At 35.3% G+C, this 25,722-nt stretch overlaps 1 protein-coding gene across 2 annotated transcripts in view; it reads left to right on the top strand.

Annotated features, from left to right (window-relative positions):
- The window catches only part of Tbc1d15-17 (TBC1 domain family member 15/17), a 45,613-nt gene extending 25,545 nt beyond the window's left edge, over nt 1-20,068 (top strand). For both annotated transcript variants that reach the window (XM_069819060.1, XM_069819061.1), the window contains exons 9-10: nt 9,819-10,133; nt 19,302-20,068. In XM_069819060.1, the coding sequence (XP_069675161.1) occupies nt 9,819-10,133; nt 19,302-19,601 (615 nt within the window). In that variant the 3' untranslated portion in view covers nt 19,602-20,068. The remainder of the gene's footprint in view (nt 1-9,818; nt 10,134-19,301) is intronic.
- The last annotated feature ends 5,654 nt before the right edge of the window (nt 20,069-25,722 follow it).

The raw sequence follows: 25,722 nt of genomic DNA, 5'->3' as shown, positions 1-25,722 counted from the left end.
GCATGGTGCCAGGTCTTGTTGGAACACACCTCTGCCATCCGGAAATGATTTTTGCAGCTGGGGTACGATTCTGGTTTCCAATAAGTGAATATATTTGTCAGAATTCATCATTCCCTTGATAGGTATTAATGCTCCAGGCCCTTCATGTGTAAAACAACCCCAAAAACATTACTTTAGGGGGGTAGTTGGGTGCTTGTTGGAGATGAGCTGCTGTTACTTTTTCGGATCCTTTCCGTACGTAAGAAACACGGTGGCTGTGGACCTCGAAATGAGACTCATCGGAAAAAAGTACATTCTTCCAGTCATTCACTGTCCAGTGTTGATGTAATTTTGCCCACATTAAGCGTTTTTTGCACATAACAGGGGTTAGCAGTTACTTCATAATAGGCTTATGAGCCCTTTGTCCAGCTTCCAAAAGCCTACACCGCACTGTTGTGACGTGAATATTCGCCCCAGTGGTAGCCATTAACTCGCGGGTTAAGTTGACAGCAGTTAGTCTAGGATTTAATTTACTTTTCCTGACAATTATACGATCATCTGCAGGTGAAGTCTTCCTTTTCCGGCCACAGTTTCCTTTTTTCTGGGGTGTGATGGATCCAGTCTCTCTGTATCGTTTTATGATCGAATTAACAGTAGCCAAACCGATGTGACATTCTGCAGCAATTTGCCTCTGTGTCATAGAAGAATGACCTGCTAATGTTATAATTTTAGACCGTTTTCGTGGAGTTGTATCCATTTGTGAAGACGACAGAATGTACACAGGATTGCAGTATTAAGTCTTCAACACAACTGAAATGCTTATAAGTACAAAACGACAGGCAAAATGTCACATATTATAAAAAAATAATAACGACAGACCTTCAACAATGGAATTACACGTACTACAGATGTCAATTAAAGTGGTATGAGCAGCTGTGAGCCCAACAATGACAGAAAATGTAAAAATATGTCGTGTTCGGATTAATTTGCATGCTACTGTACTACTGCTAAGGTGAAGAGGAACATCTCACACGGAAGCAAAAGCTTGAATTACTCGAGAAAAAGAAGAGAGGAGTTAGTAGATCGAAATTAATAGACGAACATAAAGTTGGAAGTTCAACTTTATATGATACAAAGAAACAAGGTAGTCAACTCCGGTGATTCATAAGTAACATTGAATCTACGAAAGTTGCGGAAAATCGGAAAACTGTACATCAATCCCACTGTGAAGAATTAGATCGTGTTCTATATGAATGGTTCGCATTTAAAAGATATGAGGAATCTGCATTTCTGGACTGATGCTACAAGAAAAAGCCAAGGAATTGAACCACAAATGAAACTGCAATGTGAGTGTGGATTTTCTGCTGGGTAGCTTAACAGATTCAAAGAGACATGGAATCCGAAAACTAGATGTGTCCATTGAACAAAGGAGAATGAATGAAGTGTCCACGGATCAGTTTATTAATCAGTTCCAGAAAATTGTGTCTGAGAGTAATGTTAGTGCAGAACAAATACATAATGCTGACGAGGCTGGTTTATTATGGAGATATCTTCTTACAACACTGGCATGTGTGACGAAAACCTCGCCTAAGGGCTTCAAACAAAACAAAGATCGTTCAGTGAATATTCAGACCGAAACTTAGTGCATTTCTCTATTAGTGATGTGTTTAAATAAAGAAAATCCACACAGTTTTATGTTATTTAGTTATGATCAGGTGACAGAAATAAGCTTCATATGGCTGCAGTTTCAACAGATTGGTATCATAAAATACGAACAGGTAATTTGTTAAAATACTTACTCAATTATCCGGCAAAATCTCGTATCCGGAACTTGCCTGGTCCCATTGATGCAGTTAAGAGGGATTCTACTGTATATGAGAAATGTCATGCTAATGTACCGTAAATACTGTAAATTTACTTGGACTAGTACGAACAACAATGAACTGTTAATCTTAACTAATATTTACAAAGCACTATTTACAAATCAGAACTATCAGTTCTCAGTTCACAGTTCTTCTATCTCAGTCACTCGAGTTCACAGTATCTCGAACCACAGACCTTCAGAGACAGTTCACTGTACTCGAACTCTGGTCCCTCCAACTGCGGTCCACTGCACTCGAACTCAGGCCCCTCCAACTGCGGTCCACTGCACTCGAACTCAGGCCTTCGGATGCTGACGCAGATGCGGACGCACACTCGAGTCGAACTCCGGTTTGCTTGACTGGCTTGCTTGCTCTGGCTTACTCACTGACTGAATAACTGAAAAACTGCTCGAGTTCGCTGGCGCTTCTTCTTTTATAGCAAAATCATAGTTGCGAGAAATTTCTACAGGTGTGTAGAGAATTATCTGGATATCTCCACTTCGACGCACTTCTGGAAGGGTTGGGAAGGTCCATTCCCCCTTACTCCGCATGCAGCAGTTGCGCGTGCACTCTCCCCTCGTCGCGTGGGCCTTTCCCCTCTCTGCCGCGCGCCGTCCCTCATGCTTCATGAAGCCCGCGCGATATGCTCTCTCTCGCGGGACGCTGGTCGTGAGTTCGAATCTCACGTCACTGTCACAATATGTACACCAAGGTCAAACCATTGTTGCCCAATTCCTTGCGTTATGTATATATTATTCACAGTTTCCGAAATTATCCAACTTATTTTTAAAAGAGATTCATTCTTGAGTTTATATTATCTGCTAAGAGGAAAAAGACAAGAAGCATATTGTCTGTTTCGTTTGTTTCATCAAAAACTGATTAATCAAAACATACTCTTTACATAATGTGTACCATCACCGCATATACTGTTGGCTATCACCATTATGAAACATTAACTTCATGTACGGTATGACACAAAACATATTATTTAATCATTAATGTCTTGGTAGAGCAACTGGCTATGGGCTGCAGGATCTTGGGTTTAATCGCTGGTGGATTCCAGAATGACTTTGGGGTTCACTGAACCTTCTATCAAAATTGAGTACTGGGTCTTACTCAGAAATAAAAGTGGGAATGTAGTGCTGATGTCAAAAAAAGCATGCCCTCTCAAATGACTTCATGGCATTTCACCTTTTTTTACTCTTGATGTAATGTTTCATTTTGCATGCCTTTTTTGTGAGATAACTATTTCTGTCTGTGTGGCTTTTCTGAAATTTCTTTACTAATTTTCTTAATAGTTGTATATATGTACCTTCTGCAGGTAAAATCCTTGACTTTTCTTAATATTAATCTCTTATTTTCCCAGTATGTTCAGCTATATTGAGGAAGCCTATTAACTTTGAGTATAGTAGAGCTCCAGTAGAGTAGAGATTTTGTTTATGCTGTTTCAGTTGTTCGTAATTTACCAAAACTAAAAAATATTAAATGGAAAATTCCGGAAATAGATGATTCATATGTTTTAAATTGCGCGCCATTTCGAGTCCCAATTGAAATCTTCCTACTCAGTTGCTCACAGTATACGACTCATCTTTCTACGTTAAAAATACATCATCATCATCATCATCATCATCATCATCATCATCATCCAATCTCATGCTCTAAAAACACCAACATTTATACCAAGAAACTTGTATGTGTGGTGCTAATTTGTCCTTCCTCAGGCTATACTTAGTATTGTGAACTATTAAACATGATTTTAAAACTGACAACTGTCTTAAGGTAAGCGTTCACTACATCGTATCGCACTCATCAGACGAATTGCACGGATCAGATATTTTAAGTGCAGTGCGTTCACTGTAACAGCTCCACCTCATCGGATTCTCCTATCAGCTGTTTAAAACATGACGTCATACGATATTGACATTACTGAAAACAGAGGAGTTGAGGTTAGGTCTATTAATTATGTCTGTTAGCGAATAGGAATTTGTAATTGCTTCATGCGTCGTAATTGAAGAGGAAGAAACTAAAGAAATATTGGTTACATAATATATTTGCAAGAAACGACTTGATTACTGTAATGGGAACGCCTCAAACTATATAATTCTTCGCAATTTTCTACACGCGAAATAAGTTTTCCGTCTGCCATTTTGGCGCGACACTGAACATGGCACAACATAATAGTAACAGTTGACCAATTAAAATTGATTTATTAAAGAAGGCCATGATTGCACGCATCGGAAAAGTTGCCCATCCGAAAAACGTGGATGGATTTGCCGATAGGCGATGCGTCCGATACGATGTAGTGAACGCGGTTACATAACAATTACATCAAAGATAGTCTTTTTTGGATCCGTGCGATTCGTCCGATACGATGTAGTAAACGCTTACCTTTACACAGGATCAGCAACAACAAAAAAATGGTAGACAGAATCATAATGCAATGATAAAGAAATACATGACAAACGATGTTGTAATAATAGTAATGCATATGCATAATTTCATTCATATGTGTATAAATTGGGCAGTACTGAAATGAAACTAATATATTATTTCTTTAAAGTATTTATTTTTAAATGCACTAATATGAATGTAAGAATTTCAATTAATGTAATTATTTGTATTAATTCAATTCTGCAAGAATATCGCACAAAAATTTGCACATTAGCAGGGCCGTAACCAGGAGCGTTCCAGAGGTTGCTGAGCAACTCTAGCTAGGCTGTGAGGAACCTTAAAATTGTTCCTAACTTTGTATAGTCTATGTGTAACTTAACATGCAAAATACCGCATTGTACTTGATGATCATTGATTACAGTAACTAAATACAGTAAGACAGAAAGAAAACTACAGCTATTTTAGGTTCATAAGTTACACTTCAATCCTTTCAAGTGACTTAAGATATTTAGTGTTCCCTGTTTCATTATTGGTGTACTAATGATTAATAATGTTATACCTGGTGTTTATTGAATTGTGTCAAATGTGAAAAAAAAAAAAAAATAAATGAAATTCAGCTCATGACTCCTAGTTGTTGCAACCCCTAGGGAGATCAGAGCAACCTCTAGTACTGTCTGCTGGTTATGGTCATTCATTCATTCATTTATTATATTCCATAGATCTTACATGAGCAATGAAGCTTTAAGATGTGGAGCGAGTCAAAATTTTACAATATTACAATTACAGTTTTTACAATATTTTACCATTTTTACAGTTTTACAATTTAGTAATTTCTACAATGATGAGGTGAGGTCGGAGGATTCGCCAAAAGATTACCCGGCATTTTCCTTTTGGTTGGGGAAAACCTCGGAAAAACCCAATCAGGTAATCAAATCAAAGGGGTGAAATGAAGTGTGCTGAGGACTCGCCATTGACCATCTGGCTTCAGTCCCACGGCTGGGGAAAACCTCAGAAGAAACCGTTTGATGAGACCAAAGGGGGATCCAACCCAAGCCTGAACACAGCTCTGGATCAGCAGCCCAGCGAGTCTGCCGACTGAGCTACATCGGTGGCTCTACTAAAAATATACAATACATAACCAATCAGATTATTAAATTTACAAACTAGTCTAATATATTTTTTAAGAAATGAGTGTAAAAGTCTAATGTAAAATTATATTTAAACTACTGCCAAAGTGACTGAGTGCTAGCGTATTGGACCTATGTGGCCAGGATATCCCAACCCCGAATTTATAACTTGTGTTAGGCAAGCCCCTTGGTCCAGACAACACAGGTTTTCTCCAGGTACTCTGGTTCTCCTGTGACATTCCAACAATTCTCCATCATCATACATTATGAATGTAATGTGGACCCGCTACCTGTGATGCACTCTGGCTAGTCTCTGAAGATTTTAAGTGGTCTACATTTCTCAGCACTAGAAACATGTATGATCTTGTAGAGTCAAGTTCAATAACAGAAAAGTTAAGAGCCCCGCCATTTTGTATGTGCGTACATCACTGTTTTCAGTAATTATATGTAATAATTTTTAATATGAAATGAGTACCATTAAGGTAAAATTATCCGGAGGTAAAATAGTCCCCCAATCGGATCTCCGGGCGGGGACTACTTTAATGGTACAGAATCAACTAAACATCTTACAATGGAATGCTGGCGGTATAACATCAGCCAAGAAGACTGAACTGGCCAAAGAAGGGCAGCACTGCTACTTACAGACCTGTTACTAAATCTTTAGCAAAGAAGGGCAGCACTGCTACTTACAGACCTGTTACTAAATCTTTAGCAAAGAAGGGCAGCACTGCTACTTACAGACCTGTTACTAAATCTTTAGCAAAGAAGGGCAGCACTGCTATTTACAGACCTGTTACTAAATCTACGTATTACTCTGTGAAGAGATTTATTAAATCTACATACTTAGACTTCAACAAACAAAATTTGATAACACAATCTCAAGGGAAAAAATGGAACTCTCTGCATCAAAATCCACAGTTAATTCCCGATTTACCACGAAAATCGTCTGTAGCTGCATTTAGAGTGGCAACAGGCCATGATTGTTTGGCCAAACACCTGCATAGAATTGGAATATATCAGTCTCCTAACTGCCCATTATGCAACTCAAACCAAGAAATGGATTCGGAACACCTCAAAATCTGTGCTTCAGTAGCTGGTCATGATAATATCTTTGAAAAATATTGGAGTGCAAGAGGTCAAATGACTTTATTATCAAACGCCTGGCATTAGAAAACAACAACATATGTAATAATTTTATCTGCCTTACTGAAGGACGAGATCAGTATGATTTTTTCTGCCCAAAATTGCTGCATTTTCTATATCCAGTGAATGATGAGAAAATGTTGAAGACCAAAAAAAATGAAACAGGACTATTTGAATTGTATAGGACTGACTTAAGTAGCCCTGAAACAACTTAATAATAATAATAATAATAATAATAATAATAATAATGATAATCTTCATCATCATCCTACAAGTATTGGGCCTAATGGCCCGTTACGGTCTCAAGCCATCTCTTTAAAGGTCTTCCTAGTGTTCTCTTCCCTCTTGGACAGTAGGTAGAAATGTGACGAGAAATGAGAGTTCTTTCCATCAGGTGAACACGTTGCTACCAGTTAGTTCTGTAACTATAGATGTAATCCAAAATAGAAGATACAGTATTTCAAGCTCTTGAACATCTTCGTTCCTCTTGCAGTCTAATCTAGTATAGCCAGGAATTCCATCTCGTTGGCTACTATTCGGGTTTTATCTCTTTCCCTCTAAGTCTAAGCCTCACAACCATAAGTTAGTACTGGTCTTGCCAATGTTTTATAAGCTTTAATCCTCGTATGTTTCTGCACTAGTGAGAGTTTAAACACTTTGCTGATGACTGTCATTGCTCGGTTATAATTTAAAATTTTAGCAGATATGTTTATTTAATTTTCGTAACTGACATGAAATCCTAAATATGTTTTTTAGGAGGTTATTTTACGACGCTTTATCAACAGCTTAGGTTATTTAGCATCTGAATGAGATGAAGGTGATAATGCCGGTGAAATGAGTCTGGGGTCCAGCACCGAAAGTTACCCAGTATTTGCTCATATTGGGTTGAGGGAAAACCCCGGAAATAACCTCAACCAGGTAACTTGCCCTGACCGGGAATCGAACCCGGGCCAGCTGGTTTCGCGGCCAGATGCACTAACCGTTACTCCACAGGTGTGGACAAATCCTAAATATTTAAATGAAGAAACTTGTTCACTAGGTTTATTATAAACACATATTTTGGTACATAATAATGATAATAATAATAATATTGTGTGTGTATTCAATGCCTACCCACTTCACTTACGTGATTAGGGTTCCATATATTGCGGATAGATGGCAAGACTGTGATCCATTTTCAAGTTGCTTACCACTTCAGCAGGCCACATTGTGCATGATGTGTATCTGTGGAGAGTTATGTCATGTACTAGGGTGAGTTTATATGTAAGTGTTCCTGTAAGTGTAGTGTAGGGCAGCGTTTCTCAAACTATGGTCCGCAGACCACCTGTGGTCCTCGAGGTCTGCCCTTGTGGTCCTTCAAAAAGGACAGAAGAAAAAATGAAATTCAAACGAATTGCATATCACACTATAGCTGAAAATCTCAGAGTTTGGAAATGACACATGGCAATCACCTTTCACTTTTTCTCCCAGTACTGACATTTTATGAAATTTATTACCCTACCCATCTACTGACTTCTCACTCTACTCTCAGCAACAAAAGAGAGATTTAAAGCGCTATGAACGTGGTATTTCTTGTCATCTTTTTCCTGCACATCAGCTGATGATATGTGGCTAAGTACATTGGAATATCTTCCAGATGTATTCTTAAAACTAAAACGAACTAAATCTCTCTCTACAAGGTAATTCTTTGACTGTTCTCAGTGTGCATGAGAGAATAAAGGTGTTCGAGAGAAAACTTGGTTTATGGTCAGTTCCGTAAAACAGAGGATTTTTTTCACTATTTCCAACCTTAGAGTCTTTTTTGGTTGAAAACGACTTCGTTATTGGAAAATAATTATGCAATGACTTATTTTAATTTCTGGACCTCATCACAAGTTAAAAGAGAATATAGTGAACTGTACAGTGGTGCTTTATAGATTATAATTCAGTTTGCTTTCATTTCTGTGTGAGAAAGAGTTTTCATCACTAACTCTAATAGAAACAAAGTAACGAAATCGACTTGATGTCTGTGACAATCTCCGACTTAAGCTTACCAGCATACATTCTGATATAGAACAACTGTACAAAAATCGGCAGACTTATCCAGCTCATTAATGTGGGTACCAACATTTATTCATTTTGTGCAGTTAATAAATTAAAGATTATCCAAACTCTAATAGCCTTGATTTATTAAAAGACGAAAATGATTTTTTTTCTATTAACATTAACTTGATTAGTTAATACGAATATAAAATTAAATCAATTAAATTAATATTAAGTTATTTTTAATTAAATAATTCTATTTTAAAATATAATCTTCATCTTACGATGTTTGGATGACGTATATATGTCCGTTGATGTGACATATTAATGACTTAAATACTATTATAGTCACAATCATGCCATGGTATGAAAGAAAAATTTCACAACCTCGAGCGGGAATCGAACCTGCGACTTCCTGTTCTCCGGTCAGGCGCTCCACCACTGAGCTATCGAGTTCGTCTCACGCCAAAGGCTCGGAATTATCCTTTCATACTGGCGATTCTGTTATAGAGTACTGTCCATAGCGTCTGATCTTAGTCAGCACTGCTTATGGGTGGAAAGAAACTTTACAAATGTAATCTACATCTTACGATGTTTGGATGACGTATATACGTCCGTTGATGTGACATATTAATGAATTAAATACTATTATAGTCACAATCATGCCATGGTATGAAAGAGTATACTGATATTAAAATATGCTACAAAAATGATAAATTTGCTTTCGAAGGGAACAAGAGTAAGGTGGTCCGCAGATCTTTTGTAACTTAAAAAGTGGTCCCCACTTCAAAAAAATTTGAGAAACGCTGGAGTAGGGAATGGGTGAGAATGATGATATGATGAGGTAGATGGGCAAACCCGGTGCTGGCATGTAACTTCTCCTGTCCAATATCACCAAGGGGGCCACCAGGCTTAACATCCCCATCCAATGGACGAATCACTATCAACAGTGACATATACCTTCTCTTCATATTCACAGCGAAGAGATTTGGGATTTAACCCAGGTATATTGGTGCACAATCTAGTGATTAGGAGTTATGCACCGCCATCTGTCCTAGTCCCGAATTAGAAATTTTACACGAAAATCTCTGACCTTGCCGGGAATCGAACCCTGGCTGGCTAATCTGGAGGTAGACACGCTACCACAGAGCTAACTCGGCAGACTTATAATAGTAATAATAATATGTAAAGATTTACTTTGCTTAAATATGAACTCGTTGCTGTCATAATTTCTGTATTTTGTACCTTGTAGACTCAACTGTTTGCATTTAATATATTGTATTTTGTTTTACAGTGCAGCAATTTTGAGCTGGACCAGGCTGGAATGAAACAGCAGCTTCAGCAGCTATACTGCCTCTTGACTGTGGCCCTCCCTAACCTGGCCGCATACTTGGAGCAGCACGACTCAGGAAATATGTTCTTTTGTTTCCGTTGGCTCCTTGTTTTATTCAAAAGGGAGTTTTCTTATCAGGACATCATGAAACTGTGGGAAGTGCTTTGGACGGACTTGCCTTGTCCTAATTTTCATCTTCTCCTTTGCGTAGCCATCCTGGACACTGAACAAGATATTCTCATGGAGAATAATTACGGGTTTACTGAGATATTGAAGGTAATTTACCAGATATTGACTAATATATTTTATATTATACTTACTTATGGGTTTTAAGGAATCTGAAAGTTCATTGCTGCTCTCACATAAGCCTGCCATCGGTCCCTGTCCTGAGCAAGATTAATCCAGTCTCTATCATCATATCCCACCTCCCTCAAATCCATTTTAATATTATCCTCCCATCTACGTCTCAGCCTCCCCAAAGGTCTTATTCCTTCTGGCCTCCCAACTAACACTATACGCACCCTTGAAAACCAGACGAGTTGGTAGACGCCCTGCGCCTTGGATGTGCGATGCCATAAAATTACTCATGACAGACAGAGACACTGCTTATCGTAAATACAGACGGAGCAAGGACGAATTAGATTTTAATACTTACAAAGTTTTAAGAAATAAATGTAATCAAGCAGTAAGAAATGCTAAATTACGCCATGCACATTCCCTTATTATACCATCGGTCAGTGCGAAAGAATTGTGGCGTAACCTTAATAACCTGGGTCTAACAAAAGCAAAGCCTCTGGTAGATAACATCAACTTGTCACTCAATAGCCTAAATGAACATTTCGTCACTGCTCCACCTGAACCATTACATAAAAAAGAGGCTCTTGAATTTCTCAGATCTTGCCCCCAACCTGTATGGGATAAATTCTTCTTTAAATACATTAACCCGACTGACGTAATGAAGACGCTGCGATGTATGAAATCTAAAGCCCAAGGTGTAGACAATATAAATATCACTCTCCTGTATAAAATAATAGATGTGATTCTGCCGACCGTCACCCATATATTCAATGCATCTATTATGACTGGGTCCTACCCCTCACTCTGGAAAATGGCATTAGTGAAACCTTTACCTAAATCTAACACACCTTCTACAGTAAACCAATACAGACCGATATCAATTCTTCCCACTCTTTCAAAAGCATTAGAACATATTGTACACGGACAACTTACGAACTATCTCGACGAACACAAACTCCTCGATGACTATCAATCGGGTTTTAGGCATGGACACAGCACTACTACAGCCCTACTTAAAGTGACCGAGGACATCCGTGAAGCTATGGATAGGGGTGAAGTAACGGCACTAACTCTTCTCGATTTCAGCAATGCCTTTGGTTCTGTTGATATCGACTTGCTTCTTGCAAAGATGAAAACTTTGCACCTATCAGACAATACCTTGAGCTGGATGGACTCCTACCTACGGGACCGCCAACAGTGTGTTTCACTTGATAATCAATTCTCCCAATGGCGATACACAAAGGCGGGAGTGCCGCAGGGCTCCGTATTAGGACCACTACTTTTCTCTATCTACATTAATGACGTATCAAAGAACTTACAGTATTGCCGATATCACCTCTATGCCGACGACCTACAACTTTACATACATTCCAGACCCAATACGATCAATGAATCGATTGACAAGTTAAATTGTGACCTAGCCACTGTCTCCACTTGGGCGGCCAATTTCGGACTCGCACTTAACCCAAGTAAGACTCAAGCCATAATTATTGGACATAAGCGTGTAGTTAACTCCCTTAATAACAGTAATCTTTCAGTTGTTACCCTTAACAACACACTAATCCCTTATTCATCTGTCGTAAAAAATCTTGGCTTCTTTTTTGATAATAATCTAAGTTGGAATTTTCAAGTTAAAGAAACGATAAAGAAAATCTGTTCCTCCTTTCACTCTTTGAGTCGCTTGAGAAACTTCTTGCCCCAGCAACTAAAACTTACCCTAGTACAAACCCTAGTAATGCCGCACTTCGATTATTGTGACGTTTTGTTAAGTGATCTAAGTTCTGAACTGTCAGTCAAGTTACAGCGAGCTCAGAATATGTGCATCAGATACGTGTGCAACATCCGACGATATGATCACATATCACCGTCCTTCGCAAGTCTCTCGTGGCTCCGACTTAAAGAACGCAGAACTTTACACTCTTTGTCTTTACTCTTTCGAATTCTGCACACCTCAACACCAAATTACCTTTCGTCTCGTTTCTCTTATCTATACTCTAACCACGACGTAAATACCAGATCACTTATCTGTGGCACACTAAATATACCTCTTCATAGAACATCTTGTTATTCCTCATCTTTTACAATATCCACCTCGCGTCAATGGAATTCCTTGTCACAAAGTATTAGGGGCTGCAAGACAACAAACACCTTTAAGAACAGCTTAAAAGATAACCTTATTAGCATTTCACTCCAATCATACTGATTTAAAATATTACTGACTACACTGTTGCTTTTTTTCTTTAGACATCATCCTGATGGTGCTGCATTTTCAAAATTGTCTCATAATAATCTCTTTCTATTATCTAATACAATTTGAAATATATTAACATTCTATGTATTTTAGTTTAATTCTGCTACCCAGTTTATTTCAGTGTTTAATTAATAGTTCATAGTATTTTGTTGTTTAATTCGTAAATAACTCTTGTATACATGTAACTCTTATCTAAATCAATTTGTTGAATTCTTTGTAAGTTCATGCATATGTATATACACTTTTTGCTGGTTGTGTGGAAGAGAAGGCCTTACGGCCTTAACTCTGCCAGCTAAAATAAATCATTATTATTATTATTATTATTATTATATGCATTTCTGGATTCGCCCATACGTGCTACATGCCCTGCTTATCTCAAACATCTGGATTTAATGTTCCTAATTATGTCAGGTGAAGAAAAAGATGCATGCAGTTTTGCGTTATGTAACTTTATCCATTCTCCTGTAACTTCATCCCTCCAAATATTTTCCTGAGCACCTTATTTTGGAGCATCCTTAACCTCTGTTTCTCTCTCAAAGTGAGAGTCTAAGTTTCATAACCATACAGAAGAACCGATAATATAATTGCTTTATAAATTCTAACCTTCAGCTTTTTTTTGAGAGCAGACTGGATGATAAAATCTTCTCAACTGAATAATAACATGCATTTCCCATATTTATTTTTTGTTTAATTTCCTCTCGAGTATCATTTATATTTGTTACTGTTGCTCCAAGATATTTGAAGTTTTCCACCTCTTCAAAGGATATATTTCCAATTTTTATATTTCCATTTCGTAAAATATTCTGGTCACGAGACATAATCATATATTTTGTCTAGATTTTATATAAGGGAAAAAAAAAAAAAAAGGAAAAAAATTTTAAAAGCAGGCCTCTGTTGCTGGTTGGTTATTTATCAATAGTCACTTTTGACTAGGTTGCCAGCTGTCTTCAATTTGACACGATTATCCTAGAAATTCGTGACTTGCCTCATATTTCATCATGGTTACTCTGGAATGCTATTTTATCCTGCTAAAACAGTGTTGGGTATCTCACTGATTTTGTGGAAGAGTGCTCAATTCCTCCACTGTGGAACCTGAGTGCAGGCTTATGTGTGGCTCAGTAGGCAGTATAACTTCATCAGTGGTGTACCTGCAGTGTTACAGCCAGAGTGAAGTCGGTGTGCAGTATTTCAATTATGACGGAAAGAAGTAGAACTGTGAATAAAGGAGCGATTTCCCCATCAGTATATTTTAACCGAGAATGGGAAAATCTATATATATATATATAATTTGAACTGGTAATGGAAATTACGGAAAAACGGTTGGATGGATTTTAATAAATGACCCCTCATTTTGAAGCTTGGAACCCAAAGTTTTTCAGAAAAATAGTAGTTTTCAGTGAAATGTCAATTTTCCTACATCATTTTCTTATTTTCCAAAATCCCTCTGTCGTCAGTTTTGAGAACTAATTGCATTTTAGCAGATTTTAGAATATAACAAAACACACACTACAATAAACAATAGGCTATTACACGAAGGCCATGACCTGCAGGATTGCTGACATATTTAGAGCTCAAATTGAATTGGTTATTAAATCTTCAAGACTTACTAAAATAATTTACAGATCTGATTCTGCGGTATGTAGGCCTAATTTTCTGAGTACAGCTGTGTATTGGATATTAAAATCTACATAACTTGAGGTGGTTTGATGACATTATTACCATTAGAAATGAAATATTATTATAGCTAATGCCATGATGTGACTATTTTTCATTAATTATACATATTAATGTTATATTGATATGAAAGTGAAACTTTTGGGGTTATATAAGTAGATGTAGAGAATATGTTAAATTAGATCATTTCTATAATTTACTGAGTAGCAGCTACCTATATAGTATATGTATATATAACTGCAAAACTTACGTAAGATAATAATATTGTTATTAAAAATAAAATATTTTTATAGTTATTAATCAAGTGGAGTTGGGTCTTTTTCATATACTCAATGGCAGTGTGGTATAGATATTTATACGACTCATTCTCTTCAATATTGGCTCGAGAGAGAGCGCAAAAATTACAGTTAATAAGGAAAGATCAAAAGGTATTACTTACCGATAAAATAGGAGGCCTACAAAATTTTGTAGTCTCTCGATCATTTCAGCAAGATCTCTTAGCAGAATACATTTCAAGGTAGTTCACGAAACATGCAGCAGCTATACCAAGATGCTATGTCTATTGTTCGAAAGCATAGCAAACCTGACTTTTTTTTTAACTTTCACCTACAATCCACAATGACCTGAAATAGCTATTGCTTTACTCCCACATGAAAAACCCACTGATCGTCCTGACATTGTTACTTGCGTTTTCGCGTTGAAACTCAAAAACTGAAGATGGATAGGTTCAAGAAAAAATATTAGGCATAAAAAACCATTCAGAGGGAGTATGTTTCATTATTATGGAAGCAAATAACTTTCAAAATGTCGGGTATTCTTCATTGAAAATAAATCTGAAAAATTTTTATTTGAACGTCTAATGAACTTAGTTTTCAGCATTTGCTGCACAAGCCACTAGTATGTATTTATTTGGGGAAAGTGAAGTAAAATATCGTACAAAATAAAGATGTCAGCAGTCCAAAAAAGCAAAGGTTAAATTAGCTATATACAACTACGTGTAAGTAATTACTGTGAATTCTGCAGAGCAGAAAGAAAAGCAGCTTTATGAGCAGATATCATGACAGGTAAAAGGAATTCCTTCCTCGATTAAAGTATCTTGTTGCATGAATATAGCTAACAGGAAAACCTCTGGAGAAATGGGATGCAATACCATCTGTGCAATTCTAGTTATGCTACCTTGGAGTCGAGAGAAAGGAAATTCCAAATAGTCTTGTGGTCTAATTTTTTCTAAGCGATTGGTAGGCTTTTTCTAGTAAGTTACAGTATCTACATGTTGCATCAATTTATCTTCATTGTTGTAACCATTATCATCCACACAATAATAATAATGACAGTAACAATCACAGATGTCCCGGTTCAAATCCTGCAATCCTGAATTTATAATTTATTTTGGGCAAGCCCATGATCCAAACTACACAGAGGTTTTCTCCAGTTCTCCTGTGACATCCGAACATCATCATTTATTACAAGTGTAATGTAGACTCACCACCAGTCTCTGACGAACTAAGAGGTCTACGCTTCCTGGCACTAGCAACATCTATGAGCCTGTTCATAGAGTCACAGCAAATAACGACAATGGGTTTGGAATGAATGGGGCCGTCTAATGCTTATCTTACAATGTAGTATTTATATGTTACATTTTATTGATGAACGTTTTCGGCATAATATGTATGCCATCTTCAGATCTTAAAAAGTTGTTTTAAATACATACTTAATATTATGCCACATTGGTTAAATGCAATACATATCTAACAAACCACGAAATCATAATTACACTATTTTTAATAATAATAATAATAATAATAATAATAATAATAATATTGATTTATTTCACCTGGCAGAGTTAAGGCCATACGGCCTTCTCTAACACTCAACCAGGAGTAAAACTGTGTTACAAAAAACACTACAAATTTACAAAGTACACTACAATTTTACACACAAAACTGAATAAGATAATAAAATGTAAACAACAAGTAAGTAGAAATCAGGCATAATATGTAACATACAGAAAGAAAGAAAAAAGCATAATAAAATGTGAACAGCAGGTTAAAATAAATGAGACATACAAAGTATAAAGTATAAAAAAAATAAGACGATTATTGATGATAATAATAATAATAATAATAATAATAATAATAATAATATTGATTTATTTAACCTGGCAGAGTTAAGGCCATACGGCCTTCTCTAACACTCAACCAGGAGTAAAACTGTGTTACAAAAAACACTACAAATTTACAAAGTACACTACAATTTTACACACAAAACTGAATAAGATAATAAAATGTAAACAACAAGTAAGTATAAATCAGGCATAATATGTAACATACAGAAAGAAAGAAAAAAGCATAATAAAATGTGAACAGCAGGTTAAAATAAATGAGACATACAAAGTATGAAGTATAAAAAAATAAGACGATTATTGATAATAATAATAATAATAATAATAATAATAATAATATTGATTTATTTAACCTGGCAGAGTTAAGGCCATACGGCCTTCTCTAACACTCAACCAGGAGTAAAACTGTGTTACAAAAAACAGTACAAATTTACAAAGTACACTACAATTTTACACACAAAACTGAATAAGATAATAAAATGTAAACAACAAGTAAGTAGAAATCAGGCATAATATGTAACATACAGAAAGAAAGAAAAAAGCATAATAAAATGTGAACAGCAGGTTAAAATAAATGAGACATACAAAGTATAAAGTATAAAAAAAAATAAGACGATTATTGATGATAATAATAATAATAATAATAATAATAATAATAATAATAATAATATTGATTTATTTAACCTGGCAGAGTTAAGGCCATACGGCCTTCTCTAACACTCAACCAGGAGTAAAGCTGTGTTACAAAAAACACTACAATTTTACACACAAAACTGAATAAGATAATAATAATAAAATGTAAACAACAAGTAAGTAGAAATCAGGCATAATATGTAACATACAGAAAGAAAGAAAAAAGCATAACAAAATGTGAACAGCAGGTCAAAATAAATGAGACATACAAAGTATAAAGTATAAAAAAATAAGACGATTATTGATAATAATAATAATAATGATAAAAATAAGAATAGTAATAATAATAATAATAATAATAATAAGAATAGTAATAATAATAATAATAATAATAATAATAATACTAATAGTAATAATAAAATAGTGCAGTACAAAGCATACAATGAATGCAATATTTTTAAGTACACACAGTAAGGAAAATTATGATTATATATAGCTCAACTTATCACATTATAGATATACCGTTATCGGAAAATATGAAAACAAAAATATAAAATAAGGCTAACTTGTGAGTACTGTGTTCACAATCAGCTGTTGATTGTACAGTGTCACTTCATAATATGTTAAAACACAAAACACTAGTTGAATGAAACAGATTAAAACAGATCTATAAAACATTAACAGATGACACTTGATATAATTTTTATAAGATGGATGTCGTGTACGTCGTTCATTTTGTTTACATGTTCTGATAAAACAAGTTAAACACAACTGGATTGTTGTGTTATGTGGTGGATTGTTTGACTGTATCAGGTGTTGCAAACTTTTCTGGCGTTAGCAATCAAATTGAAGTACAATGATGTTAATATTAGACAACAGCTTGACATGGACGTATGTTAACAGTTTTTTCAAGTTGTCACTTCTCGAAGTTCAGTTACTGTCAAGCTGTTATCTAATATTAACAGCATTGTACTTCAATTTGATTGCTAACGCCAGAAAATTTTGCAACACTTGATAGTCAAACAATCCACCACATAACACAATAATCCAATTGTTTTATCAGAACATGTAAACAAAATGAACGACGTACACGACATCCATCTTATAAAAATTATATCAAGTGTCATCTGTTAATGTTTTATAGATCTGTTTTAATCCGTTTCATTCAACTAGTGTTTTGTGTTTTAACGTATTATGAAGTGACATTGTACAATCAACAGCTGATTGTGGACACAGTAATCACAAGTTAGCCTTAAAAATATGATTTCGTGGTTTGTTAGATATGTATTGCATTTAAGGGGAGAGGATGGTATTTTTTTAAGCTTTTTTCCTATTTGGTGTATAATATTAATTTTTTGTATGTAGAGAGCTCATACCTGTAGCAACTCAACCAAAAATAAATATTTTGAAAAAAATCATTTGGGGGCCCAGATTTGAAAAAAAATATACCCAATGCAGGATTTTACTAAAACTGATATATCTAAACCATTTTTAAAGGTAGATTCATCCCGTTTTTTGCAATGTACTTGCAAAAGCATGCTATACAAACTGTCTGTAACAGAATTTTGATATTAGTCCCTACATTTGTAAAATAAATAATTAAAATTTAATAACACTTTTCTGAATTACTTTCTTGCAAACAAACGGACGTAGTTTTAAAATGAAATCAATTAACAAAATTCTGTTACAGAGAAAAGTTTCCTAATAGTCTAAAGAATATGTGTTCTAAATTTCATGCATGTATCTTTAATAGTTCAGAAATTATATCCATTTTTGTCTGGCAATGTAACAAAAAATGAAATTACTGTAAACCGATAAAAGGGGGTGAGTGATTTAAAAATCCATAGTGCAGGAAGTTTAAAAATGGCGTCTCAACAACCGATAAGGGCACAAATACCCACGAAATGTTATGCAACGCATTCCACACATATCAAAGTGTATTTTAAAGAAACAATTTTTTTTTTTTAAATTCAATTTACCGGAAACAACAATAAAAGGGGTCGAGTGATTTAAAAATCCATAATGCAGGAAGTTCAAAAATGGCGTCTCAACATCTGATAAGGGCACAAATACCCACAAAATATTATGCTATGCATTCCACATATATCACAGAGCATTTTAAAGAATTTTTTTTTTTTTTTACTCATTTTTCACCAAAAAATACTATCCTTTCCCCTTAACCAATGTGGCATAATATTAAGTATGTATTTAAGACAACTTTTTAAGATCTGAAGATGGCATACATATTATGCCGAAAACGTTCATCAATAAAATGTAACATATAAATACTACATTGTAAGATAAGCATTAGACGGCCCCATTCATTCCAAACCCATTGTATTTCTGCTTATCAATTAAAACTACCAACAAAAATGAAAATAACGACAGGCTAAGTGTCTTGCCACCAGACAAAAAAAAAGTCAATTATAGTATCTAATTTAATATCACTGTATAACTATATTTGCAGCACATCAATGATCTGTCGTTACATATTGACCTGAATACAACATTAAGCAAAGCAGAAGGAATATATCATCAGCTGACATCAGCAGTCCGGTTACCAGATGTTGCAAGGAGGATTATTGGCTTGGAACCACTCGGAGATCCTGACGACGAAGCAGAGAAAGATTCGACAGCAAGCTCCGCAACAAAAGTTGAGAATGGACTCGGTGTTGAAGATGGTCCAGAGTCTCTCGAAACTGTTACATTTGCAGCCAATACAGGCGAAGTAGCATTTGAACGATCTCTTAATTTAAACTACCTGTAAATTTGTGTAATAAATAATGTTGAGTCCTTGTGAGAGGAAATGAAGTGCACATTGCAGAGTTTTATCTCTGTCTTGAACTCTTGATATTTTGTAATGCAGTTTTGTACATGCGATTAGATTGTATCATTTCTGCAGTCATGATGAGGTTGGGCTTATAGCTTCTGAATTTTTTAACCTGTTCCTAGTGACACAATCTAAGTCTAAGTAATGTTTAAACAAGTTAGTATGCACTCTTGACAGCCTTAAGTGTTTTGTTAAGAATTTAGCTTTAAAGCTAATTGTTTACTTCTATCCTGTATAATACTTTATGTGTATAGCGAGTCAGAGATCTAAAAATTGTATATTTACTTATAAATACAATTTTCACATAATAATCCAAGATTATATTAAGAAAATTATATATTTTCTAACTTACATTCAATGTGATGTTTTTACATTGGGACATCAATTAAAAAACCTCACATGTCTTCTCTGTGTCCTTTCTTATTGTGTAATACTCTCTTGCCCCCTTCCCACATTACACGTGTCAGTAATTCTATGGTGCACGGTAAAAAGGGTTAAGACCTCCATATGAATACAAAAAAAAAAAAAAAAAAAAAAGGTCCTTCTTCAGAAGGTGTAAAGAACATATCATTGGCTTACTTTTAAAATCTGTAACTACATTCGAGGGAATTGTACAAGAGGGCAAAATAACTTTGTATTCTTTTTATATCCCAGCTAACAACTGTTACGCATTCGTTATTTATGAAATATAATAGTAATATGCGTTACAAGAGCGGTATGTTGAAGTTTTCATGTACGAGGAAAAGTTTGAAAAAGCGAAACGTAGTTGAGCTTTTTTAATTTCTGAGAATTGAAAGAAAGCATACCGCTCGTGTATCGTACATTATTTTGTGCGAAGATCGTTAATTACATACCTGAAAGAGGAATTTCTAATTAGTTGCAATGAAATCTCCATCTTGGTTTCTGTTCAATGACAGCAAATTTGTAAAACAAAAATATCTATCTTCAACATTGTTGTTTTAAAATGTTTTCTGTGTTTACTATACTCCAGCAGGCCGTGATATACATCTGTCTTTTTTTTCCCCCCCAGTCTATAAATGCGAACTTAAAACAAACGGTAAGGTTATGTAATGATTTTTGCAAATATTTAAAAACAATAATTAACAGTGCAATTTAGGTGAAATTGCAGTGGTAAGTTTCCAATTTATAATTGTTACTATATTGAACGTCTCTAAAAATAATATGTTAAAAGCCTAAAGCAGTAAAATCAATATGTCACTTAAGCGGTAAGAAGAGGGAAATTGTTGTGTGTGTTAGGTTGGGAATACTGAATGTGGAATTTTAGACTTTCCGCGGATTGGTTTTGTGCAGAAACCAAGCAAATATGCACGATCTCGCACAAAAATATTTGCACACTTAAGAGGTGTTATTAGCAGATGCATTTTGAAAATATACATAGATTTCGTCATTCGAGAACAATTGAACTTAACAGGGTTTTAGAAGTAAGCTGACAATTATCTATCCTCTTCCACAATGTAGAGCTTCAGACTTCCACAGCCCATCATAATAATATTAGTCCTCATTTCAAACTTTGCTTTTGCTCTACTGAAAATTTGCAATTTATGACTTACGCTCTTTTACTGTGCACCATACCTAGAATCAGTGAACTTATTCATACACAGCACTTAAAGAGGAGAATAAAATTACCAATTGTTATTTCATATACAGACTTTATCGGAGGTAATATGTTGCCCCTACTACATGGAAAGGGGGGTTATCAGTACCGGGTTTAAACCCATCTTGAGCTTTTTGAAAAAATTACATTCAGATTTGAGTATTTTTTTTTTATTCATAATCGTTTTTCCTTCTCTGATTCTTCCCTGTCAGAGTAACAAAATCTACATCGACATAAGGCATAGTTCTCCTACCCCTCCTTCAATATAATCCCTGTGCTTGGTGCTGCGACATGTTTGAATTATAACAATGCTATCCTTATTATAGAGAGATCTACCATCTACAGTCCCGTCGCTCTTATTTCTGGCAGCCAATCACGTTGCAGGTCGGCTACATTTAAACGTGTGCGTCTTGTCATTCGCTATTGATGATGTAATGAATTTCCTATGGCTCGATAAATAATATAATCGCCCGCCATTTTGGCTCTTTCGTTGGCGTTCGCAGAAATCACACGAGGACGTTATTTGCTGCTCAATTACAGTGCGTTTGATTTATTATCATAGGAGCTACATGATAATGTTTAACGGTGAAGCAAATAGATTCCTCATCTGGTAGCTCGGCAACGAAAGAACAAAAATGGCGAACGATACTACCTACCTAGACTTTACAGAGCCTTCACTTCCTAAGACGTAAGCAAAGGGGAGGAGTCACACCGGAAATAACAGCGACACGACTATAGTACCGACTTTGTAATAATATGAAGCTGAGGTAATATGAAATTTAACTTGTGAAACATATTGAAAAGATTTCGACAGTTCTGGAGTGCAGATGTTAAATATTGTGCATTGTCGATTTTAAACTCATAAGAGCGGTATTCACTTGTTTGTAAGAGTTCTGACTTTATTTTCTCATTTGAGTGCAAAATAAAAGCTTCCGGACGAGCCTTTTGTTTGCAACTCTGCATTACCATACCAGTACTTAACCCCATTCCAAAAATAGAAATCTCTGTAAAATCGAAACCTAAAATTTTTTATGGGTACCACCCAACTTCTAATGTATCGGTATCTGTAAGACGAGAAATCGGAATATACAAACCTATTAAGGGGAGAGGATGGTATTTTTTGGTGAAAAATGAGTAAATTTTCAAAAGAAAAAAAAATTCTTTAAAATACTCTGTGATACGTGTGGAATGTACAGCATAACATTTTGTGGGTATTTGTGCTCTTATCGGATGTTGAGTCGCCATTTTTAAACTTCCTGCGTTATGGATTTTTAAATTACTCGCCCCCTTTTATTGTTGTTTCCGGTAAATTAAATTTAAAAAAAAAAAAAAAAAAAAAATCTTTAAAATACTCTTTGATATATGTGGAATGCATTGCATAATATTTTGTGGGTATTTGTGCCCTTATCGGATGTTGAGACGTCATTTTTAAACTTCCTGCGCTATGGATTTTTAAATCACATGCCACCTTTATCGGTTTCCGGTAACTTCAATTTGTTTGCTACATTTCCAGACAAAAAATGGATATAATTTCTGAACTTTTAAAGATACATGCATGAAATTTAGAACACACATTCTTTAGACTATTAGAAACTTTTCTCTATAACAGAATTTTGTTAATTGATTTCATTTTAAAAATACGTCCGTATGTTTGCAAGAAAGGAAATTAGAAAATTGTTATTAAATTTTAATTGTTTATTTTACAAACGTAGGGACTAATATCAAAATTCTGTTCTAGACAGTTTGTAGAACATGCTTTTGCAAACACATTGCAAAAAACTGTTTGAATCTATCTTTGAAAACGGTTTAGATATATCGGTTTTAGTACAATCCTGCATTGGGTATATTTTTTCCGAATCTGGGCCCCCAAATATTTTTTTTCAAAATATTTATATTTGGTTGAGTTGCTACAGCTATGACTTCTCTACGTACAAAAAATTAATATTTTACACCAAATAGGAAAAATGTTTAAAAAAAATACCATCCTCTCCCCTTAAGTTATTCCCTTAGGCTTCTTAAATTGGCCTTCTTAGTTGATATAATTTTCGAATATTTTTTTACCTTGTACGGAGGAGGGACCTGAAGGCTTGCGCTGCAACCTTGGGATTATTTTGCTTACCACTCCTATTCTGTGAATGATTGGGTAGCCGAATGGCCATGCTCTTGTACAAGTACAGCATGCCACACCGTAAACTTAACTTGGGCTATTGCATGGAATGATATGTGAATTAATGATGGTGAAATAAGTCTGAGACCCAACGCTGGGAGTTATCCAACAATTCTGTGCTTCGATTAGTTGAGGAAAAAGCCCAACCAGGATTTGAATCCGGACCCCACTTGTTTCACAGGCAGACGCGCTATCTGTTACTCCACAGCTGTGGACTTTCGAACACTTAAACACTTTGAACAATAGTTTGTAAGGTCAAGATGATAATAGCCAGAGATAAAATGAATGGATTTATAAGCTGATTTCTTGAGCAAAAGAAATTTAATTCATTCCATTACATTAAATAACTCCTGGAAAATGTAGCTGCATGCCGTGTGATAACAGATATTGACTGTTTTTGCGGACATACAATTAAGTTTGTGTAATTTTAAGCAATAGCTTTGTGAGTATTTTCTGGAAGAAACTCAATTATGGCAGCCACAGAGGATACTGAATCCGTTTTTAGGCAGTTGCATTCAATTACCGTAGCCGAAATTAAAAGAAAATAAGGAAAGCACCCATTGAAATATTACTACAGGAATGTTGAAACTATAGCCAATTTTTGTGCAGAGCGTAAGCCAGTTTTGCACCAAAATTATACAAGAACACTTCCAGATTACAAAGGAGCTTTTGAATATTTGGTAGCATCTGAAACCTTATGTTTTTTAAAATAATCTTTTCATCTATGATTGCCATCAAATCAAAAGCGAGAATCTCCTGGAACTTGAAAACGGCATCATCACAGTCTAATACATACAGTCACGAAACTCAATACCAAGAAATATGCATCCAATAACAGTTGAAATTTAGTTACTAGCCACTAGGATCGCTACTATCGCACAGTCTATTGTTCCTAGTACCCTAGATCTTATAATTATATACCCCAGATAGGTCGGCCTTATAGGCTTCGACGTTATCAACTTTTGTCAGGTTTACTACGCTGCCATCTAGTTGTTACATAAGGAGTCACATAATTTCCATTTTTTTTTTTTTTAACAGGAACATGTATGGTACATAAGTGTCAGTCTGAAAAGGCTTTTACTTTAATAGAGATGCTTAACAAGCAGGAACATTTATATTTTTAATTGAGGTGACCGATCTTGACTGTAGTTGTTATTTTATACTGTTGTTGCCAGGGCTCTTATCAGAGGATTGAGGTGGTACAGCACGTTCTTATGAAAGTTTTCTGTAAATTTCTGTATAATGTCGTAGAATGATTCTATTTCAAGCATGTCTTGTTGTTTATTGGTGGTTTTATAGTCTGCACCAGTGATAGTTAGGGATACTTTTCTCTGTATAGCATGAAGACGTCTGATAATTTGGAATTTTGCATTGCTCCAGATTTCGCAGCCATAGGTCATTTGAGATCTTATAACAGAAGTGTAAAGGATTTTTTTTTCAAGGGAAGTCTGATGTAAGGTGACTTCAACAATGGATATAGATGAATGAATCTGGCTAATGCTTTGTTACGAGCTGCTTCAACATGGTGATGAAATCGAAGTTGTTTATCAAGTGTAATGCCGAGGTATTTTACAGATTGTTTATAGTAAATATCTTCGGAGAAGAGATTGAGGTGATCTGGTATTTTTGGCTTTCTTCTGGTAAAAATGATGGCTTGAGTTTTACTTATATTGACTTTTATTCTCCAGTTTCTTAGCCACATTTCCAATATTTTGAGTTGTTTTTGCATTGTACGTTGTGCGATGTTGATTGAATGCATTAGCTACTTCATCTAGACTGTGACTATAAATTAAGACTTTATAATAGTATTAAGTTTTTTTACTTGTTCCTTATTCTAGCTGTAAAGCAATGTATGAATACCATGGAATGTTAATAAATACAATACAATACAATACTGTACTGCTATCTCGTATTCGTTTACGGCAGACTGGTGGCGATCCTGGCGGTTGTTTTCTTCAAAGTGCTGCCGATTTTAACATAGCGATGACCTATCTACTAGACTCTCAGTTGCTAACTGCTTGGAGCATTGTATCGCGAGAAATGCAAAAAATCACCTCAAGCTTCGTGACTGTATGTACTAGATTTGTGGTATCATTGTTTGTATGTGTGTGCGCGCATGCATGGGTATGGAATATAGAGTTAAGATTTGAGAAGTTATTTTCTGAAAGACACATTTATCGCATTAATGATCGTTTCATAACTACCGAAACATTTTTATTTTTATATTTATGTCTCTAAATACAACGTATATGTAAGTTAATAACACGGTTTTGTTT

Source organism: Periplaneta americana, chromosome 2 (assembly GCF_040183065.1).
Source record: "Periplaneta americana isolate PAMFEO1 chromosome 2, P.americana_PAMFEO1_priV1, whole genome shotgun sequence".
NCBI lineage: Eukaryota > Metazoa > Arthropoda > Insecta > Blattodea > Blattidae > Periplaneta > Periplaneta americana.
The sequence above is the reverse complement of the archived record's forward strand: the minus strand, read 5'-3'. Positions and strand labels throughout refer to the sequence as shown.